Raw genomic sequence first — 23,488 nt, forward strand, 5'->3', positions numbered from 1 at the left:
GTACCTTTTGTGTAAATAAAAAAAAAAAAAAAAAATCTAATGACTTCTTTGGCCTAGCAAACCCACCTATAAATATCGAGCTATACATTTTTGGCACTATGATGAAATAATACATACTTTTTTGATTTTTTGACGTGATAACGTCTTATAAATCGATGAACACCGGTACGGTAGCATGCAAGTAAAAGTGTCACGTTGTGTACAAATCTCCACGGTAACGTTGTGGACGGATCTCCATGGTAACGTTACGTAATGTAATGTTTTCTTATGACGTTATCACGCAAAATTATCGTCCGTAAACCGACTTTACAGACAACCATTTTTTTTTAAGTTACCTATTTACGATGGTCTGGATTTTAGCGGAAGTGGCGCTATTACCTATAGATAGATAATTTTCAGTATTTCATGTACATTTTCATTGTCCATTGAGTTTAAAACTTTGCCATCTCCAATCGCTTACGTTCATGGTATAATAATATACTCCGCCTGGTACTCTATTCCGAGATTCGCGTATGACCTAACTGACACGGGCCTACGTCATCATGCTGTTTACAGGTTCTCAAACTTTAAAATGTGGGAGAATTTTAACCAACGGTGAAAATTATGTTAACGGCATTAATTTTAAGTTATTCATGTAGAAACATAGTAAAATAAAACAAATCTAATGTATTAAATTAAACTTTATTTATCTATACAAGACAAACGTTTGAAAAACTAATTCACAGTTACACATTAATTACCAAGCTTACGGCGTGAAAAGTTTGGAAAACACTGCGACTGCTGACACTGAGCGAGAAGGAAATAACAATTAACACGCGTTCGACAAGGATGACGGTCAGGGCATGAAGTTATCTAGATCCGAATTGTCAAATGTGACAGCGCTATCCTGTGTTGTCAGTAGTGTAAACAGAATTACCCGAACGTCTGAAATTTCTGTCGTGAATCGGAAGATATTGCTAACGAATAATTAAAAATGACGTGTTATTGTAAAATTTAAGATAAAATACATATAAATGAAAATTATAAAATTATAAAGAAATATTTTAACTTATTAACGATAGGTATAATGTACCCATGTAACATGTTATGTTGAAATAAAGTGGCAATGTTATTGTGACGTAGGCCCGTGTCACTCTGGGAATAGAAGACCATGTTTTATTAGACCATGCTTACGTTGAACATTTTTATGGAAGTAGGTATAATGTTTAAGATTACATAAATATTTGTACTTTAAGATTTTTCATAAATATCTGATCACGTTCTCTAACCGACCGCCTTGACGTTGAGATATTTTTGATTTATTTACAGCTATAGTTGCAACAGTACTTTTACATTTTACATAGAAAACGCAATTGTGATTATACTATTATAATCTACCCTACAAAAACTGTACGGTTTCACGGACATTTAAGCCAAATGTGAAATGCTCTTATTTCTCTAAAAAACACTGCCTTATTATCACTTAATCAAGATAACAACGGAAGAAAGCAAAATTAAAGTGCCAACGACCTTGAAGTGCACGGATGTACACTTTCATTTTTAAACCAATCAAAATTCATGTCAAAGTATCAAGACAGTTAGGCCTGCGCGCACGCACCGCCGTTCGTTACGTACTTTCGGCTAGATTTAGTCCACAACTGTCTCTCGAGCAGGGCGGACGAAAGGACGGACGAATTGACATTTTATATATAAATTATTGACACTAGTTTATGTGTGAAGTGCGTGAAGTGTGTGGTACTTTTGTGTAGTGATTCTTTTTTGTGTGTGTATTTGAAAAAGGAGAAAATGGTAAGTTGGATTTTTTTAAGTTTGTTATTTTTGTTGTAAATGAAAAAATAATATCAAGGTAAACATGTGGTTGCCTAAAAGCGATTACCTGTGAGTTTTGAAATCGTAATTATGGACACAAGCGTTAATATTTAATTGAAAAGCTTAAGTGCGAAATAATTTATGCAATCGGTAATCAAATCTCAGTGTGGGTAAATAGAAATTTAAAGGAAAGTTCGAATGATTCATAAGATTAATATTCATGAGTAAGAGTTTTGTGCAGTGCAAACATTTTTGCATTAAAAAAAAATAATATACGTCAAAAAAAAATTTGTTTACATCATTCTTCTAGTATTCTACCGGCTCATTTCTAATATTGTTGACGGAGCCTATGGTCCGCTCGGAAACCTAATCCCAAAAATTGACACAGAAAATTTAAACATAAACAAATACACGTAAAACAATTTTTTTTCGTTTTTTTTTTGCGTTTGGTAGCTGTCTTCGCGCCATTCTAAATTGGAAACCAGCGTTGCGCGCACAATGGGTAAAAACACCCAGTTTCACTGGGAGAAAGTGGCGAACAATCGCGTAGAAATCGTGCGCTCGCTCCGTCGTAAATATGTCTGCAAATCGATTATGGATCGAGATCTATATTTATATTATTTTTTGCAAATTAATTTTCATTCATTTAATAAAAAAATGGAGTAGGTATAAAAATGTGACATTTTATTTCAAATTTTACTTAAAGTTATTATTTATATTTTTTAATGCATTAGAATTAGAAGGCAGTAAGTTTCGTAGCTTTTTTTAATTCACAGTAAAAAAATGGTTCATACTATGTAAAAATATAAGGCCGACCACATACCCACTTTGAAATTAAATAAAACATATTTATAGCCCGAGAAATTGTCACATATAGTTTTATTAAATACTTTTAATTCCTATTGAACGTACCTATTAAAACGTATGTAACGGAACAGCGGAAAAACGTTTCCTCGCCTCGCGACTAGCAAGCAGTTTCTATTACAACGCGTTTTCATGCGACTTCACATTATACTTCGCGTCTAATACATTTTATAAATGATCTGGGGGCCGATTTTTTAATTTCGACGGTTCGATTTCGTGTATTTCGTTCAATAATTTCTCCACTACTAGGCATTTAAATTCTACTACTAGAATTGAAAACGAGTGGTCAATACCACCACTCGATTCCAAATTTCTATCGCTCGTATTTCAGAAATTTACATTACGCCGTTTTCCAGCGATTTTCGAGTGACGAAATCGAGCGATCGAAATTCAAAAATCGCCCCCCTGTGTGTAAGGCACCATGCCCTAAATTTTAACCTGGCTTGAACACTATTGTATTGATTATCACAAAAAAAACATATATAAGTTTACCCCTCTTTTGATCAATAAGTGCACTTTATCCGTTTATGTAGTTTAAAAAAAACACTAAAAGTATAAGTAATTTATTACACGTCACGCATTTTTTAACAGTGCTAAACGATTCCTATCGTTTCGTTGATGCAACTCACATTTAGGCATTCGGGTGTATTGTAAGATACCTACTAACATTTTGCGCAAATGCTTAGCATGTTGAAATAAGTTTATAGCCGGCTTTATTCACCTTGTCGAAAAGAACTGCAATTCTTACACAGTCATGTAGGCTTTACACATATGTGGCTTTCCAGCACAGAAGGTTGCTTATGCTTCAAGTGCAATAAGGACGTTTTGATCTGAAATTCCAACATATATTTTGATATATACCTCATTATTGCAAATGAATCTATATTTACATTACGAGTATGTACATGTAAAGTGTCATTCTATGGAACTTGTTAACTATGTAAACAAACCGCCATAACGAAATTGTCTCTGAATGATGAATTTACTAGTGACTTTTGTTTACATAGTTAGCAAGTTCCATAGAATGACACTTTATGTTACCATCTTATTTTGACCAAAGTCACTCATTGCAACGTGTCGATATGTCACATCACTCCCGCGTAAATATTTTAATAAACCCACCTACCCTCCGACCTTACCGCAGCCATAACAAAAGCAACCTCATAAACTTCCAATCTCCGACAACTTCAAGATTTCCATGAATATAAAGCGGCTTATCAACTATTTAGAACAACTTATCAGCCATTGCTTCAGTCAAAACTTATATACAAGGTACTACCTTATCCCATTGACTTAAAGTCTAAAAATGTATACTTGTTTTTGATATATTTTACAAGATACGTCGTTCTGTGTGAGACAGATCAAGTCATCCCAAGTTCCGAGGTCAGTTCGCGTGTTCGGACATCTGTCAGATGGACTTTCCAACTATGGTAATCAGGAGTTCTGGAAATGAATTAGAACCTTTGAGTTATGCTTCGTCGATGTTCCTAAGGAGCTTACTTGGAAAAGCTTCCGGGAGTAAGCTTATTATAGTTTATTTTCTGCCTGTTATGGTTTATGGCTTATTTATTTTATTCTGAAGCTAGTTTTCGCCCCTTTCTGTGCAAAAATCTTTAACAACCAGATACCCCCTTTGGGATTGGATTTAAAAAAAATCCTTCTTAGGTGCTTTAAGAATCAAATTTACTTTTTTTTTATTTCAAAGTGATTCAACGGTTGTGCATTAATTGTTTGTTATAGACAATATTTATATTTAAGCATTCTTTATGTTTACAGTGTCGATTGCTTATTTTCAAATTCTACTCCAAATGCATAAAGTAGTTTATTTTTTACCTCATATTTGTCAATTAAACTGTGTTTAGGTATACATATTAAAATTAGCTCAAAAGTTGAGCAAGTATTTGATTTATGAAAGAACTTAATAAATGACACATACCAGAGGTAGATGTTGCATCAATTAAAGTCATCTTCATCAAATTGCATCATTAGCTTTTTGTAGCGGATTATTTATTGACAGATATATTGCAACGGCCGAGGCGCTCAAAAATTTCTGAATACGCACTCTAACGCCTTGACAATAGAGCCGTGTTCAGATATTAGTGAGCACCCGGGCTGCTCCGATATATCTGATGGCAAATAGTTTGAGATGTGCAACAGTAAATTGTAACCGTGTCTAACGGGAACCAAAACTATTACGTAACCATAGTTTAACCTTTCAGCTAACTAGCTATGCAACCCGCGATGCAACCGGTTGTCTATCACAACCCAGTATCCATTGCCTTAGGGCTTACCCAGTTAACTGATTATTTGTGAGCCCTATTGTAATGCAATAAGGTTCACTTATGGTTAATGTCGTAGTATAACGGTTGCCCAGCTGAGGTTGGGAGATTTGATCGAATGTTGGTGCATTGAATCGAACGCATTCCAAATTTAATTGAATGACCGTTGAGTTTTATAGGGCAATCTTTTTTACCGTTACGGGTAATATAAGAAAAAATTGAAGATTCAACGTCTCGATACCATTATAAGTTTTATTTGCCTGGATTGTATCCAGGGCATCGTAATGGCTAACAAACATCTGTGTGCTGATAACACTACTTAGAGTCAGACCAAGATAAGTCTGCAACGATTTTGATAGCACACGCAGTGCAAGTGTTATTTTAAACGTCAAACTTTTATGAAATTATGACACTTGCACTGCGTGTGCGATCTAAATCGTTGCAGACTTATCTTGGTCTAACTCTATTTATAAATGGGTTTTTGTGTCATGACAAGTAATAGGATTTTACTTTACCAGAAACAAAGTATTTCACTTTGTTTCTGGTTACTTGTTTTGTTTTGGTACTGTTTGAACAATAGCAAATATTCTCTTTGTTAGCGTGTCAAATAGGTACCTAATATAAATACGATGTAATCCGATTAAATTTAATCGCGTTATTCAAATGACAGAATTGTTTGTTCAAAATATTGGTATAATTTGGAATAGGTAACAAGCTCACAGATAAATACTGATGGCGTTATTTATAAACGCGTTACTGCCCTGAATTATACTCTATATCTTTAGGTATTTAAATAAAAGTAAACAAACAATTTGTACATCTTCGGGTAGTTATAATATTATAACATTTATTAGTTAACCAACCAAATACAAAACCGCCTGCATAAGCCACTGAACGACCTGACTTTAATCTTACATTATTTGATCATGTAATGTATTCCTCAACCCTAAACAGGCTTAAGGAGCCATTTGAGGGTAGTTTTGGTTTACTTTTATTTAGATGCCTAAAGATACAGAGTATAGCTATGAATCCTATGTCTTTACCTGTCATTTTGACAACTAAATTTGGCCCGTAATGTTTTATGAATAAGCGCCACTTGTACCATCCCTCTAACCCGGAGTTAAGCGGTTAAACCATTAACCCAGTGTCTAATTGTACTGGTAACCATGGTAACTCCAGGCGTAACCGGTTAACCCCGGGTTAGTGGGATGGTGCAAGTGGCGCTAAGGGGGTTAGTAAGTAGGTACAGTCAAATAATTTAATTTCTGTACTTTGTCACGGTGACAATCATAATGAAAGTCGCTAGGAACCCACACTATAGTCACTGTGACAAGGTGCAAAACGGTGTTTAAATTAATTGCTTGACCGTACGTCGTCATCAAATATATCGGAGCGGCCAAGGTATTCACAAGTATCTGAACACGCCTCTATTGTCCAGGCGCTAGGGCGCGTGTTCAGATATTTTTGAGAACCTCGGCCGCTCCAAAATATCTGACGGCGACTGTACTTAAATATCTGAACACGATATTTGTTGTTAGGTGTGTGTATTACCTAGATATATTTTTGAGCACAATTATTACTAGCTCACGCCCGATATTTCGACCGCAAGGAGGCTAGCATAAAATAGGTTACTATTTTTCAATCGATTTGACAAACCTTTCACTAGTCTGCCTATAACTACCACCGATCAACAGCTGCCAGGCGTCAGAACAAATAACAAAATAAAGATGGCAATTAAATTAAATTATCAAAGCAGTTTAGCTAATTTTTGGGACTAAACTACTTTAATATTATATTTTACTTAACTTACATATATTTATAATAAAAATTAGTTTCATGTAGCCAAACCAACAACTATAATAACTCTTCACCGACCGCCTCAGTTCAACGTCAGACCTATAGACGTGACCCATTTATCGAACACGTCCAACGCGACCACCGTAGACCATTTGCGCGCATTATATTGTAAACATTTCGACAGGGTTACGTAAGGCCACGTAACGAACGCTGCGCTTGAGCAAGCGGCCTCACGACCACGATAACGGTCTAGAAATGCAGGATAACTGTATTGCAATATTTGTCCTTAGTGAAAGAGATGGGGGATTGTTATAACCCATAGACTAGGAATCGTCTAGACGAAGTTTAGAGCAATTATTTCATGCAATCGATGCTGCCAAAAATGCGGGGGTGCGCGGGACGAGGTGAGCGAAGTCCCGTGCCGTGATTGGTCCGTTCAAACGACGAACGAGTTCACGGACGTCACACAAAGACACTTTCGACTCGAACATGGAGTAAAATTACCGTATGCGTGGCAGCGGGGGTAGCGCGATTATGCTCAGTCTGGAGGATGTTTTGTCTGTGTTATAACCTTTTGTCAGGAAGAAAATATTGACCCTCTTAAGGACATCATTAAATCGAGGAGATCGAAAGTATGTACGAGCCAAGTCCGGATTCATCCTGAGGGTGAAGTTGGAATCTCGACACAGTGTGAATTTTTAATTCTTTTGTGCTGAACGTTCCGACTGAACATCTAGAGACCTTCACCAAGGTGGAGTTTTGGCCGAAGAGTGTCAAGTTCCGGCGGTTCCGCGGCCGGCTCCCTGACACTGCGGGGTTGCACACTGCATCGCAGCCATAATTGTGTGTTTTTAGTTTTAAGATATATTTTATAATAATATGTATGCTATAGCAACAGTTGCCTGATTTAATATTTTCATTAATTGATTACGAGGAAAGTACTTACGCGCAACTTTAGTAAAAAGGCTCGTTTTTACGGCAATATGTTGTATTCTTAAACCACACCACTTGCGCATCTAATCTTAAGTCACATGCAAAGACAAACCTGACGGCCCTTTGTGGCCTTTGTCAACAGTTCTAAGCGGCTGATCCCGCACCCACTATTAGGTGGAAAGTGCACTGCGCAACGGTTAGGCTCGTTTTCACCGTTCCGCTCCGCCGGCGGTTGCGCGATGTATTATTAGTGCCGATAGCCACGTCTATGTGACTATGCATCGTGGTGCTTGCTATTAGTAGAAACAATTTGAGGACTTTTTGTCTGCATAAACGTGGTATGTAACCACGTCTAACCAGACTAACAAATGTGTTTATAATCTCAAAATTTTTATTTTTTAGGGTTCCGTACCCACAGGGTAAAAACGGGACCCTATTACTAAGACTCCGCTGTCCGTCCGTCCGTCCGTCTGTCTGTCACTAGGCTGTATCTCATGAACCGTGATAGCTAGGCAGTTGAAATTTTCACAGATGATGTATTTCTGTAGCCGCTATAATAACAAATACTAAAAAGTATGGAACCCTCGATGGGCGAGTCCGACTCGCACTTGTCCGGTTTTTTGACGACCGGTCTGGCCTAGTGGGTAGTGACACTACTGACCCTGCCTGTGAAGCCGATGGTCCTGGCTTCGAATCCCAGTAAGGGCATTTATTTGTGTGATGACATAGATATTTGTTCCTGAGTCATGGTTGTTTTCTATGTATTTAAGTATTTATATATTATATATATCGTTGTCTGAGTACCCACAACACAAGCCTTCTTGAGCTTACTGTGGGACTTAGTCAATCTGTGTAAGAATGTCCTATAATATTTATTTATTTAAAATTCTCAAATTTTGTCGGCTTGTTTCTTTTCTGAATAGGTATTTATTATGTATTGTCACCGTTGACGCTAACTGCTACGTCAAGTACGGTGCATTGTCACTTCCGATGCAAACTTAGCGTCTGTCTATAAAATAGTTGAATCTCTTGATACAGATAACTTTTTTTTTTTTTTTTTTTATTGGAAAAAGGTAAACATTTGACCACAATCTCACCTGATGGTAAGTGCCGATGCAGTCTAGGATGGAACATGCTTACCTAAAAGATGTCTATTCACTCTCGATTTAAAGAGATCCAAGTTATAGTGGACTGGGAATAGATTTGCAGGAAAATTTACGCAAATACGAAGACAAGAATGTGAAAATACACCTTCCAAAATGGGTAACAGGAACGATACACAACCCTATCATAAAGGATGACTCACGCTAGACCGGGCCGCGCCCGGGCCGAGGCGACGGACATGTCATTTTCTATGACGGCTGATCGTGATCACGTGGTACTTTCCATAGATAACGAAGCACCTGAAGCTCCAGCCCGGCCCCGGCAGTCTAGCATGAGTCATCCTTAATTTACTTACCTTATTATCGCAAAAGGTTCTTTTTTACCGACACACTTTGTCATATTTCGTACGCAGGGAAACATAATGTATGATCAAATCAATTGATTGCGAGCACCGGGCGTATAATCGGATTACCTATCACCAGAGGCTATATTATTCTGACAAACAATAGGAACAATGAATATTGTAATTTAACAAAGCTTCCGTGACATTCAGACATTAATTATATTGGGCCGGGTAACTCAAATTGTTGAATTAAAAACCGTGAGTGACCCTATGTCTTTACCTTTAGGTATTTAAAAAACCGGGCGAGTGCGAGTCGGACTCGCGCACGAAGGGTTCCGTACCATAATGAAAAAAACGGCAAAAAAAAAAACGGTCACCCATCCAAGTACTGACCCCGCCCGACGTTGCTTAACTTCGGTCAAAAATCACGTTTGTTGTATGGGAGCCCCACTTAAATCTTTATTTTATTCTGTTTTTAGTATTTGTTGTTATAGCGGCAACAGAAATACATAGTCTGTGAAAATTTCAACTGCCTAGCTATCACGGTTCATGAGATACAGCCTGGTGACAGACGCACGGACGGACAGCGGAGTCTTAGTAATAGGGTCCCGTTTTTACCCTTTGGGTACGGAACCCTAAAAAGAGTACCCTCAACACAAACAAACAAAATCTACCCTCATATGGCTACTTAGGAGGGTAGATGAAAACATTACATGATCCGAGAAAATACGATGGAAAATAATTATCCACTATATCTGTAGCAAAAAGAATAGATAGTATAGAGGGGTCCTGTCATTGTAAATTGTGTAGTCACTGTAAATTTACTGCCATCTATCGACACACTACTAAAACTCAAAATGAAATCGTATAAAGTTATCAAAAAATTTATATATATGGATAAATGATTTTATTATTTTTATATCATTTTGATCCATGTTCATTCACTGATATCTATGTGTTAAAATTGTTAAATATGAAACGGTGTCGTCACGCCATCTAGCCGAGGATAGGCTAAAGGTGTGTGCGCCATCTATTCGAGAATGACTTTTGCTTGAATTCCGAGGCACGTTTTTTTCCTTAGACTTTATTCGTCTTATACGATAGTAAACTTCGTCCATTTTACTGGTCTGAACTAGACCATTTGTGTATTGATGTCTTTAGAAATTCAAAAATAATAGCGTTATGCAAGAGACTCTACACTAAACTTGTAGAATGCTCCTTAAATGGATTGTCGGCCTAATATGGCTACAGTAGACATTATAGTGACATCACGATTATATATTTTTGGCTACAAACTATAATCTTATCTAACGAATGTAAACAAATTTTCCGACAGACACCAAAAATGTTTATCTGACTGGTTACCCATGACATTTCGAATGTGGTCAGCTGAATTAATTATCGTAGGTGAGACATTAATGAAATGCCACAGAAATATGAGCTTTAAGGTCGTTTGAATAAATACTCAGATGTAGAATGCAACGTAATGATTTTATCCTTTAGTTTTTTAAACATAAATGCTATTAATTACAGACAAGTTAGTTTTTTGGTAACCAAATGCATTCTATTTTAGTTAAGTTTTTCCTTTCAAGTATTCAATCTTGAAATTAAGTTATATAGCAAAATCGGCTCTACCTACGATAATAATATTGTACATAGTATAAGCGGTTTCAAGTAAACACCGAATAAGTTTTACATAAAGTTTATTTGTTATGTAGTTAATATAGCAGAATAACACAAATTCAATCTCTTTCCACAAATTACACAGCCAAATCCACAGCCTTCATTTTCTGTCTCCTGTCAGTGTCATCTTTGTTCCAAAACGCGGGAAACTCTCAGAGTCACTTGTCAAACATTAAAAAAAAACTCAATGAACGTTCGAAAAACCTAGACATCTAACAATAGGGAGGTAGTGCACCTGAGAGTGTGTATTCTATTTAGGTTTATCTAACATGATTTGATTTTCCAACCTCTTTGCTTGCCTGCTACAAAGACCCCTACCAATGAGCAGCTGCCAGGTACTCGAATCAAGTATTTACTATAAGGTCAATGTGGCTAATTCCGTCATAGCGTCTATTCCGTTCACTAGCGTTTTTTCTCGAACGACGAACAAAATTGTTAGTTTCATCGACAAAGCAACGATTGGTTTTAGTTTCAGCAACCAAAAGCAAATGGATTTTTTATATACATAGATCTCTCGCTTACGGCTGACCCCCCCGCGCCGATATGAGTGACAATCGGGAAAAATATTCGCACAGGAAATTCCATGTTTGGTAACTATATACGCTCGTGAACGGAATAGTCCCTATGACAGAATTAGCCACATTGACCTTAGGTTACTTTATAAATTTTATAAATTGTATACCTACCTTTTCCTAGGCTAGCTTTCCACCTAGTGCCACTATTTAATATCGCGCACGAATAACGCAAAACCATTTTCCATGAATATAAATAGTATATAAATACTAAACGAGCTTAAATCCCAACGTGCATTAAAATGATTTTGAATTATCAGCGTAAGCAAACACCAATGCATTAATAACGAAAAACACCGTATGACATTTATTAAAACAAGAGTCAACATGAAAGCTCATTTTAAAATGTAAATTTGCCTTTTTAAACATGGCTTACGGGCATGTTTGGGGTTCAGTAATCAATTTTGGCTGTAAAATATTTTATGAACTGAATAATATGATGAATGGACGAGCTTGGTTAACTAAGGGCCACTTGCACATCCCACTAACCCGGGGTTGGTTAAACCACTAACCCAGTGTCAAATTGTCCTGGTAACCATGTTAACTCCAGGTTTAACCGGTTCAAGTGGTGCTAAGAGGGTTACAACACGATATTAAGCGCCGGTTTTACCAAACTTTTAGTCAAATTAATCATAGTTCATTAATTTTCATATGAACAGTTTGACAGTTCTCTTAGGGATGACAGCTGCCACCGCCATTTTACTTACCCTGTGTGGTGATACGTACCTACGTTACAGTCTATACAGTCATTCGACGAGGGGAGACGAGTGGGGAAGGGGAACTGTATGGAATGAAATCTTCCATACATAAAAATAACTATGATTATTTATTTTGGACAAAGGATCGCTCTATAACTTAATGATTATCATTTTGGGAGTTATTCATTGAATAAAATTAATACTTTCAGTGCCAATAATCCCATTTCCAATACAAAAAGAACACACTTACATGTTCTTGGCAGTGAATATGTACAATATCGTATAATGTGATAACCTGATAACCTTGGTGAAACCTAAAAGACGCGTTACAAAATCAATGATTGGTGGTTACATTTTTGCTGGCCCAAGTACCTAAAGAATATCAAATTACCCAGATATAAAGTATCTGAGATATGTTCATAACACTTTTCACATTCAGAAACCGCAAGCGAAAGCACCTAAAGTCATTATTATACCAGAAGAGAATATACAACTTCATACCTCCACCCTTTTAAATGGCTAAACCATAATTATTTTAAAAGTGGCTAAACCGGTCTCTCATTTTACAACAGTCACATCCAATCTTAAATGAAATCAGATCATTGTCTTACATACAAAAAGGCATAACCGACAAAAACTGACAAGCTACATATGCCTTTTTTATTTTAAAGCATATCTAGACCACTGTTACTCACTAACACGGTTTTAGTGCTTCCTAGTATGACGTTAATTGTCGCATATGTCAAAATTGCATTACATAACTTGATTTGTATTGTGGCGCTTAGAGTGTGCTTTGCGGCGTGACGATGCGACATGCAGTGTGGAAAGGCCTTTAGGATTGTTTGTTATTATAGTTTGGCCAGCCACTTTATGTTGATCAAAATTTGTACTTTACAGAGCAAGAATTGAGGAGACAGGAGTCAAAACGGGGCTCCTCTGACAATCCTCAGTGTTAGAACCAACTTTATAATAATATTATGATCAGGTTTAATACGATTTCTCGCGTAAAACGTGGTGGAACATGTTTAATTTTTTTTCCACGAGTAATAGGTACGTATTTCTGCTAACATTGCGATGGCAACTTCAGCTGCACTATTGTTGCGATATTATATAAGTACCTAGGTACTGTTGCGGCGCTGTAACTGAAAAAGAAATGACGGATTGGACATTGGATTGAACGTTCGAATCGTGACAGTAATACAGCGGCGACTGTCACTCATTTTATGAAGGAAATTGAAAGTTGCAGCTGCCGCGTCCGTACCGCAGCAGTAACACCGCTACTGTAATATAAAATGTCACCTGGAGATGCGTTTTCGTCGTGGTCCCATCAGAATCTTTTTAAAACGGGTTTTACTGTATTCCGTTTTACTAAACAGCGGCGTTAGCTTTGCCAATGCTCTACTTAAATACTTAGCGATTATTTCACACTCATGTAAATTTCGCTTTAACCTACCTTAAACCTACCTTACTGTTAGGAGTTAGGCAAACGCGAATTTTACGCTATACGCCAGTAAATTCCATTTATCCCCTATCGCAATCTTGAAACGTTTAAATTTATTAGTAGGCACCGTTTCGTATATTAAGTGCTTGTCTATGTGATTACAATTTCAAATATTCACTTATCATCTTACGTTACATTTCTCGGGCAATAAAAAGCCTTAAAACAAAGCCACATAACTCAAAAATACTCTTATGCGTATTATTATACGGTGTATATTAAAAATGATGTGTTATATAAGATTGGTTTTTGTGTTGAGATGCGTCAAGCTTTTGGTGGTTTAACCAGTTTTATATTTTGGTGACAATCTTTATCACTTTTGGATATCAAGGAATGATCTTTTGATAAGCATATTAGGTATTTAAAAATACATTTTTAATTCAGATTTAAAATTCTATAGCAAACTTCAAAGCTTCCTTCGGACATTGGCTTTCTGTTTATTTATACATCCATATTTAGCCAGTTTGTTAACGTACTACAGTAGTTAAAAAGAGTGTAAATGTTTTTTTAACTGTAACATTTTATTCAACTTGATGTTTTAAAAGGTAGCTGTAATGTCGTATAAGGAAATCAAGGAGGCGGCCCTGCGGGCAGAGCACGGTTCCATTTTTATCGCCTATCACTATGCGCGTCCCTTTCGCACTTACATACTTGTTAGAACGTGACAGGCATGGTGACAAGCGATAAAAACGCGACCGTGCTACGCCGCGATAGAGTCAAATGGAGAGAGCTACACCGACAAGAGTCTAACTCTTTTTACGACGAGGATGTTTTAAAATCATATAACACTATTTGATTTATTGTTATGTAAATTAGTTTATTATTCCAAGAATTTAATTTACTGGCCTCACGACTGCGATTTTCGACTGTGTAATGTAATGTGACCACAGACCCTTACCACGAATTTATCGCGGCAGTTTTCATATCAACTCACTCGCATCTCGCTTGTACAGCAGTGGGCGGATAAGACATTAGCAGGGGGGTCACTACGCAGTTTAGGTACATTTGGCCGGCGCCCTCCCGGGCAGGGCAGGCGTATGGCAGTGGGCTGCCGCTCGACCGCACGATAGTCGTGTCACGTGGCGCTCGCGCAAAGAAGATTCACGGTTCGTGCGCGGTTATAAGTTTCATTTTTTTTGCAGGCGGCGAGTATAGGTATAATTTTATACCTAAATATGACTTTTGTGAAGGAGTGAATTTTCTGTACGGTAGTACTATTATTTATTCTGTGACATTAGGTAGTACGGAAATTGTTTTAGTGTCTATGTGCGCACATGTCTGTGTACGCATCAATGTGTGTTAGTTTTGTAAGGCAGTCAGGTGACAATTTTTTGGCAAAACCAAGTTAGAAGAAAAACGTTGTTACTTACTAAAATTGACAAGCGCATATACATGACATAACATACGGCATTTTGTACTTATGTCATCTCGTCGCTAATCTGACTGAGATTCTGTCAATATGTTGCCGCCGCGGGGTGAGGTAATTCCATTCGGCGCGGAGTGGAGCGTGTCCGTTCTGTATGAAATATTTTTACTTATTCTGTGTTTATTGGATCGAGATGAACTTGTAGGCTTAAGCAATAAGCTGTCGCTATTAGCGAATGGGGCCGACTCATGGTAAGGGTTCAGACAAATTTCACTTACTCGTACACCCGACCACAACAACCAGAACCCACTTAGCGCGGATTAGTATTTTATTTGTCATGTTTATTTATTTAAACGTGCTTTTTCTAACTTAATAACGACATAATTAAGAATGATTTTGACCTATCTATATGCAATTTTTCAATACGTAGCTAACGAGCTGATAATTATCTTATCATATCTTATGGTTTGCCAGAAAGTATTAGATAGTAAATGTGGTCAGTTTGTATATTATTTCACTATTAATATTTTGTGAATTAGCGACAACAGTATTTTGAGGGGGGGGGGGGGGGGGGGAATGCAATGAGCAAAAAGGCTGGTTGTAAAAATAACAGAAACTTCTTGAATAATAAACTATACAGAACTGCCTACAAGATATTTTAACAGCTCTAAGCATCTCTAGAGCCAAGAATTGAGTTATTTATTGATACTTATGTGCCATTGTTTCTTAAAACACTTCCTACTTCCGAGGCGTTCGAAATTTGCGTTCAGTTTGGATAAAGCGAAGGCCAATGATAGATGGTAGATAGATATATAGATAGAATACCTCAGTAAAAAATACAGCTTAAAGAAAAACAATCGCTAAAGAGCGGTCTCTTCCAGACAACCTAGGAGTAGCGGAAATAAAGCATGAAGATGGTTATCACTTATCAATATATACGGAGACAAAATTCGCTGAACGTAACATAGAGGTCAAATCAGTAGCTCTAATGGAGGTTTGGATGGATGGCGTTCTTCAAACAACCAACAAAGCGGCAGCTGACGTCTATGAGGGTTCATTACACATCGCCCTTAACCACTTTACGAGTTGTCACCCAGGATGCGACGACGGACGAAATTTGCGCGCCATGGTCTATAAAGTAGGTATAAAATTTGTCAGTAATATACATTAATAAATCTCCGCCTAAACAGTTTCATTTTAAAAATACGACACTCGAGCGAATGTTCTTCTGTTTCAACAGCAATTAAAATAATCTACGACAGTTGTTATATCTATCTATCTATCTATCTTTCGTTTACAGCATACGACAAAAGGTGACGGGTTGAGCTGCGTAAGACGTGACGCAACCCTTCCTGAAACGCCTATTTGGTTTAGTAACGTGAGGTTTATCTAGCTCGCGCTGGTACTTATTTGTTTCTTTAGTAATTTACCGATTGTAGAATCCAAAATTAATTACGAAAGGTAGTGCGGATTTTATATGACAATTTCGGGAGTTCACTACAATTCTCGCAGCTATGAATCAACATGTATATGTAAGAGCAGCATTCAGACTTTAAAAATGTTTTATTGACAACGATATGTATGAGTATATCTATATTATTCACATCAGTTTGTAAGTCTGTATCGGCATTGGAATGTTTCCTTTATAGTTTTTAAATATGATAAGTAGCTTTCATGTCTATACTCTGTATCTTTAGGTATTTAAATAAAAGTAAACAAAATCTACCCTCAAATGGCTCCTTATGCCAGTTGAGGGTAGATGAAAATATTACATGATCAAAGAATGTAAGTTAAAGTCAGGTCGTTCAATTACTGATCCAGGCGGTTTTGTATTTGGTTGGTTAACCAATAAATGTTATAACTACCCGAAAATTTGCAAATAGTTTGTTTACTTTTATTTAAATACCTAAAGATACAGACTATGGCTATTATGTATGTAGATTCATGCATGCAGGATTGCAGAGTGAGTGTTTAATGCTATCATGATAACTTAACCCGTCAAAGGTCAGAATGTGAGCTGCATCAAACCCGACTTAACCCGACGAGAAAGTGTCCGGCGAAAGTTGCGAGTGCAGTAAAGGGGCCCACTGATCAACAGTCCGCCGGACGGTATCCGCCTGTCAGTTAGAACAAAATTTAGACAGTTCCGAACAACTGACAGGCCGATACCGGCCGGCTGACTGTTAATCAGTGGGCCCCTTAAGTTTAACATGGGGCGCATTAGAATTATGAAAATGTTATATTGATTTGTAATTAAATTTTTATTAATTGCAGTCGATCATATTTAACATGACATTCTATTCTGTGGCAATTTACCTTCACAATGATTTCTGTAAAGAATGTATGAAAAACCTGAAATAGTCCTCAAATATGTAGTGTTTACCTAGATATTATGCGGAGAAAATGACCACCGTATTTTTGATTTTTTTATGCAGAATGTTTAGGACTTTAAAGGACTTTTTTTGGATCGTTAAAGGGTCAAAAAGATCACTGTGTTATATCTTTCCTGTAGACATACACAAGAGTTAAGGGCTATAAAGGTTAATTTTCTTATTTAACCCTTATCCACGTGAAAAGGTCCTCCTTTTATTTAAAGAACTATGAAAAAATGTACTGTTCGCGCGAACACACTAGTTTTCTCTCCTGTGGGCAATAGTTAACAGCTTGTGGGCATGTAAGTAATGATTTTATCATAGTTCTTTAAATAAAAGGAGGACCTTTTCACGTGGATAAGGGTTAAATAAGAAAATTAACCTTTATAGCCCTTAACTCTTGTGTATGTCTACAGGAAAGACATAACACAGTGATCTTTTTGACCCTAAAGTGTAAATTTTTTATAATTTATAATTGACATTCTTATTTTTTTAGCGAGATATGATGATGATTTTTGTTGTGTCAGAATCGGTTTTGGCATCATAATTTAAAATAACAGCTTCGTTTGACCTCTAAATATTATTTTTATTCTAACTTGGTGTTTGTGCCTCATTTAAAAGTCGGTTAGTATTCATTTCAAGGTGCAAATCCTTATCTATATATTTATAGACACTCGAGAATCCTAAGTAGTTACCTTTGAGGTGCCTTTGAATCTTAATGATCAATTTCATTGCTGAATTAAATTTTATATGCTATTATGTTTATTACCACATAAATTAAACAAACAAATAGGTACCTAAGTTTCAACATGACATTCATATTTTGCTTTAGAATTTGGTAAATAATTTAACAATTATTGAACATTGTTAACGAATGCTATTAAATTGATTTAAAAATAACTACAAGATAAGTGAGTATAAAAATAAATCTCGAAATCGCTCACAGATCTTGACTTTTTTGGATTACCACTTAAAATTCACCAGCATTTACTGGTGCTCGACGCGGTCCCAGTACATGTCATCTTGAAACTTAAGTCATCGTCAATAGAGGTGACAGCAAGGTGTCATCTATTGGGCATTATCATGTCAAGCACTAGTACGTTTACCTTACATAAATGATATTATTACCACAAATTGTGTTGTTTTTAACACTCTTTAATTTTTTTTGAACACTCTTCGATTGATTTTCTTTATACTCTCGTCGTGTTTTATCTGATTTACACAAAATAAATAGAAATAGAAATAATTTTATTCGCGAATCTCAATTCTTTAATTTTAAAAGCGATCTTTAATAACAAAAATAATAGTACACATTTAAAACAATATTAGATTCGAGCTTCTTATAGCAACACGTCATTTTGTATTCGTTAATTTCGTAGCAGCAATGCTCCAGAGGCATGCAATGTTACGTGACCAGATTATTTAGTGTATTTTAGAGCTTCTATTTTACACTGAAACCGCTTTTCGCAACTAAACGTTTGTAGCCCGCAGCGGCATTCGGCATTTGCAAATTGTTTGCAATTTGATCGTATTTTGACATCATTCGCCAATGCAAGATCCCCTCATATTCATTATAGATTAGGTATACCTAATAACTGCAAAGCCCGGACGACGGGAGCAAAAATGCACTTTTCACTAGTGCTTAATTAAATATCGACTATTCTATAGACATCCATACGAACAATTTTTGAATCAGAAATTTATTGATCAAACATATTATCTTACATGTCAGGTTGTTACACAATATTGTAATGTATAATAAGCTTACCTAGGTACCTGATGTAATATTGTGTTACAACCTGACATGTAAGATAATATGTTTGATCAATAAATTTCTGATTCTAAAATTGTTCGTATGGATGTCGATATTTAATTAAACACTATTGAAAAGTGCATTTTTGCTCCCGTCGTCCGGGCTTTGAATAAGCTGTGAGAGCCATGTCAATACAGGGTGTTTATTCAACCTCTAGTCATTATTTTGCGAGGTGAATATAATAATACATATTATTATATAACATATTATGAGTCATCGCCCACACTGTTAATTGTCCATCGGTGGACTTTATTAAAAAGGCATAAGGCCCACCGATGGACAGCTAATAATGTTGCTGTTTGTACTCAGCAACTTTTACTATGGGTCTAATGAAGATATCGCGAAAAAATAATAGGGTGTTTCAAACATTTTGGCGGATCACATGTCGATGTTTTGTATCAGAGAACCAACATTTTTTCGCAATTTCGTGATTGGTCAAAATTTGGCTTTAACCTTAGCCATGCTTTTATTGTTACTAAAATGGAATTGGTCGGGACATGTTGCTAGGCAGAGTGATGGCAGGTGGACTAAAATGTTGACAGAATGGTGGCCGCTTTCGGATGAAAGAAGCGCCTGGAGTCCGTTGGCTCGTTGGGTGGACGACATCCGGAAAATTGCGGGTCACTTCAGGATGAGATTAGCTCAGGACCGGGACAATTCGCGTACTAGAAGAGAAGCCTATGCTCAGCCTATAAAGGGATATGATGAGAAGTTTTTATTGTTACTATGCGGAGTGTTTACACCCCCATGGCCCATAGTAACAAATTTAGATCATTTTGTAAAGTTTCATTACCGCTACATCGCCCATCATACCTACTGGTGTATTCTTGCAACATTGTGTTCTATTTTAAAACTGCTAAAAACACTTAAAGATACTTTAATAGCTCCCCACTTCTAAGCGCTTTCCCGGTTACCTGAAAGGAAACTAGGAGTCTTAACTATCCTGGAAAATAAATTTACTTTAAGTATTTAAAATATATATGTAGGTACTTAGCTTAAAAAAAGTACTAAGGACGAATATACACTGTACAATCAGCTTTAACGAGTGATGGTGGGGCTTAAATAAGCTTTAAAGGGTTTTTCTCGGGCGAATATGCGGGCATAAGACTAAGTCTCTTAATCTCTATAAAGTTAAGGGAATACATCGTTGTCTAGTACTCCAAACACAAGCCTTATTGTACTGTGGGACTAGGTCGATTTGAGTAAGATTGTCCTTTAAATATTTATATTTATTTATTTATATTTAAGGGAAGGTGTGATAGTCCAAGTTTTGCTGGCAGTCCGGTAGAGGTAGACTGTGTCGCAAGCGTGTGTTGAAAGCCGCACGCGCAAGGCCGGCCGGTCAGTAAGGACGCGAAACCTGCGCAAACGCAGAACAAAAACGTCTTAACACAACACGGAGCTGAAGGCACTTACGTCCTTTTCGGGTGCTAGTTTTCTTTCATTAAATCATAGCACTTTAGTCACAGTATTAAAATGCCTTAACGATGCTAGGTGCTATAGGCGCTTAGGACCTTTTTCGGTGTTATAGTTTATGTTCATGAAATCATAGTGGTTTGAGTATAATTGTTGTGATATATCGCTCACGAATGTTCGATTGTAATCTGTTAGGTAATAATATGCAATTGTCTAGGTGCAGGATTTATTTTGAAATAAGCATTTGATATAAAATGAAATGAAATTGAATTACCGAAATTTTTAATTGTTAGGTACCTAATTTTGACGTAGGTACCTTTCAATTTCCTGGTTAGTCGCTTTGCTGTCGTTGTCCCATTTTGTTAATGCCGGCGCCACACTAACGGGAAACGCCGGGAATCGCCGTTGACTATTGCGATAATTTACACTTTTCATACGGCCACACTGGGACTATCGCGATAATCAACGGCGTTTCCCGGCGTTTCTCGTTAGTGTGGCCCCGGCATAAGATTGTTAATGACACTGCTCACATTAATGCTGAAACAGCAATACTGCTGCAATCACCAAACTCCGAATATAACCCGTTTAGTTTAAGGTGGTAAGCACATGCGATAAGTCTCCATATAGTAAAAAACTGTCATATTTAATAAAGTAAGGACGGCAAGCACGAATAATTTCGTAAATTGACCCGCCAGTACCTAGCTCTGTCGCATGCGCATAATTATATTGCTGTCTCGCATGCACAGTGTCATTAACCACCGACATCATGGGCGGGACGGCAATATAACAATGCGCATGCGATAAAGATAGGAACAGACGGGCGAATGTCCGAAATTCCTTGTGCTATGTGTCTTTTCTTTAGTTGAACAAACTTTAGTATTCTAGTTGCACAAACCTTCATTAATTTACTAGTCAGTAATGTCATTATCTTTTGTTAATTTGACAGCAGCACTTCGAAATGGACTGTCTAATTTGAAGTGAAGGCCTTTTACAGAAGTTTGCATACATTAGATCTTTGACAATGCAGTGTAATTACTTATGACTGAGCATGTTAGTCGAAAGGCTCAACCAGAATAAGAGCAGCTCTCAGACTTATAACTCGTACAGACTCGAGTCTTTTGAGCACACTACTAAATTTTTCAGACTCTATTTAAAATGATGTTGAGACTTTATTTGTATAAAGGCTTCAGTTTTGTAGAAAAAATTGGAAGATTACTATTTGTAACAGATTTCAAGACGATTATTTGTTCATCTTACATTACTAGAGAGATTGCATAAACATAAATACTTTTGAGAAAATTCGACCCATGCCGCCGTGCAATTGTGCATCTGCCGTGAATGCGGAGGTCGCTGGTTCGATTCCAGCCCTGGGCAGTGAGACCATGGTCATTTTTTCTTTTGTATGAAAAAATAATTAAAGGACTTCAAAGCTGTACCTAGATGAGGATTCAAAAGGGATAAACACTAAGATATGCGAAATAGACAGAGACGTTGCGGTCACATTACACTGGCCGCCTAAAACTCTCATTAACCGCGCGTATGTAATAATACCAGATTTCTTAACTGTTCAATGAAATGCAGATTTAATTTTGAATTAATTGTTGTGTTACAATTGCTAATTGTTTTGTTTCAGTCACTGATTTAAATATATTAATTATTGATATTTACTATTACTTAATACACATCTTAAATGAGTTCGCTGGCAAGGTATTAAATTGAAACGTACTTTTAATTGAGGATATAGGTACTTATTTTGCTAACGATCAAGAAACTTCCAATTCTGTATACAATGAATGAACATTTCTCTTCATTAAATTTTCATTCAATAAATTCTACCCCAATGTGTACTACCACTACCCCTTGGTTTAGAGATTTTTTTTGGGGTTTTTGCGGTCTCGTAGATGCGGCAAAAAAATCTAAATATGCTACCTGGGGGCCTAGTCAAGATTAGAATCGTTTATCGAAAAACGCCAACCGAAAATTAAAATGTATGACACATGAGAAGACAAGTTACGTCATAATTCCCATAAATTATTTATGTTTCGTGTGGCGTTTCCTGTAAACGATTATTATTAGGGCTCCGTACCTCAAAAGGAAAAAACGGAACCCTTATAGGATCACTCGTGCGTCTGTCTGTCTGTCCGTCTGTCACAGCCTATTTTCTCCGAAACTACTAGACCAATTATGTTGAATTTTGGTACACATATGTAAATTAAATAGTGACCCAAAGACGGCCACGTAACGTAAATAAATTAATTTTAAACATGGGGGCCAGTTTGATAAACTTTTTTTGTAATTTTCTCATTTACTCCCCAAATGAGAAAATTAAAAAAAAAAGTTTTTCAAACTATGTATATCGTGTTATATGTCAAATGAAATAGCTCATTTTGAGAATTTCAAAAATATGTTATTTGTAATTTTAAAATAAATAGGTTAGAAGTTATTTAAGAAAATAGCCAAAAAATTACCATTCCCTTTTATCTCCGAAACTACTGGGTCAAAAAGTTGAAAAAAAATACACAAAATAGTTCTCTACCTATATATGACAGGAAAACCTATTAGAAATGTGCAGTCATGCGTGAGTCGGACTTAATGTACGGCACCCTTGGAACGCGAGTCCGACTCGCACTCGGCTGGTTTTTTTATCTAAATATGGAGTCGAAAGTATTAGTGTCATTAATTTCTAAACAGAACAGTTAAAGTGAATGATGCTTATCTCCAAAAACGCTTTCAGTTTCTTAAACCTTCATTATGAAGAGTATTTTCTTTATCTTTTACTTTCCAAGTGTATAACCACAGATGTTTTTGTACCAAAAAAGAATGAATGCTCTTCTGTTTATACTTTGCTTTCACTTTTCATAATCTTTGAAAAGACTTCGTGTATGTAAGTGAGAAGATTAAGGTAAACCTTTTAAGAAAAGCTGTCTAGTATAATAATAGT

The 23,488-nt window shown here is 36.6% G+C and overlaps 1 protein-coding gene across 1 annotated transcript in view; it reads left to right on the forward strand.

Moving 5' to 3' along the window:
- Positions 1-1,620: 1,620 nt before the first annotated feature.
- Positions 1,621-23,488, forward strand: part of LOC134791332 (probable chitinase 10) — a 155,583-nt gene continuing 133,715 nt past the window's right edge. The window contains exon 1 of the mRNA XM_063762348.1: positions 1,621-1,788. Coding sequence (XP_063618418.1) covers positions 1,786-1,788 — 3 coding nt within the window. The 5' untranslated portion in view covers positions 1,621-1,785. The remainder of the gene's footprint in view (positions 1,789-23,488) is intronic.

Source organism: Cydia splendana, chromosome 6 (genome assembly GCF_910591565.1).
Source record: "Cydia splendana chromosome 6, ilCydSple1.2, whole genome shotgun sequence".
NCBI classification, from domain to species: Eukaryota; Metazoa; Arthropoda; class Insecta; order Lepidoptera; family Tortricidae; genus Cydia; species Cydia splendana.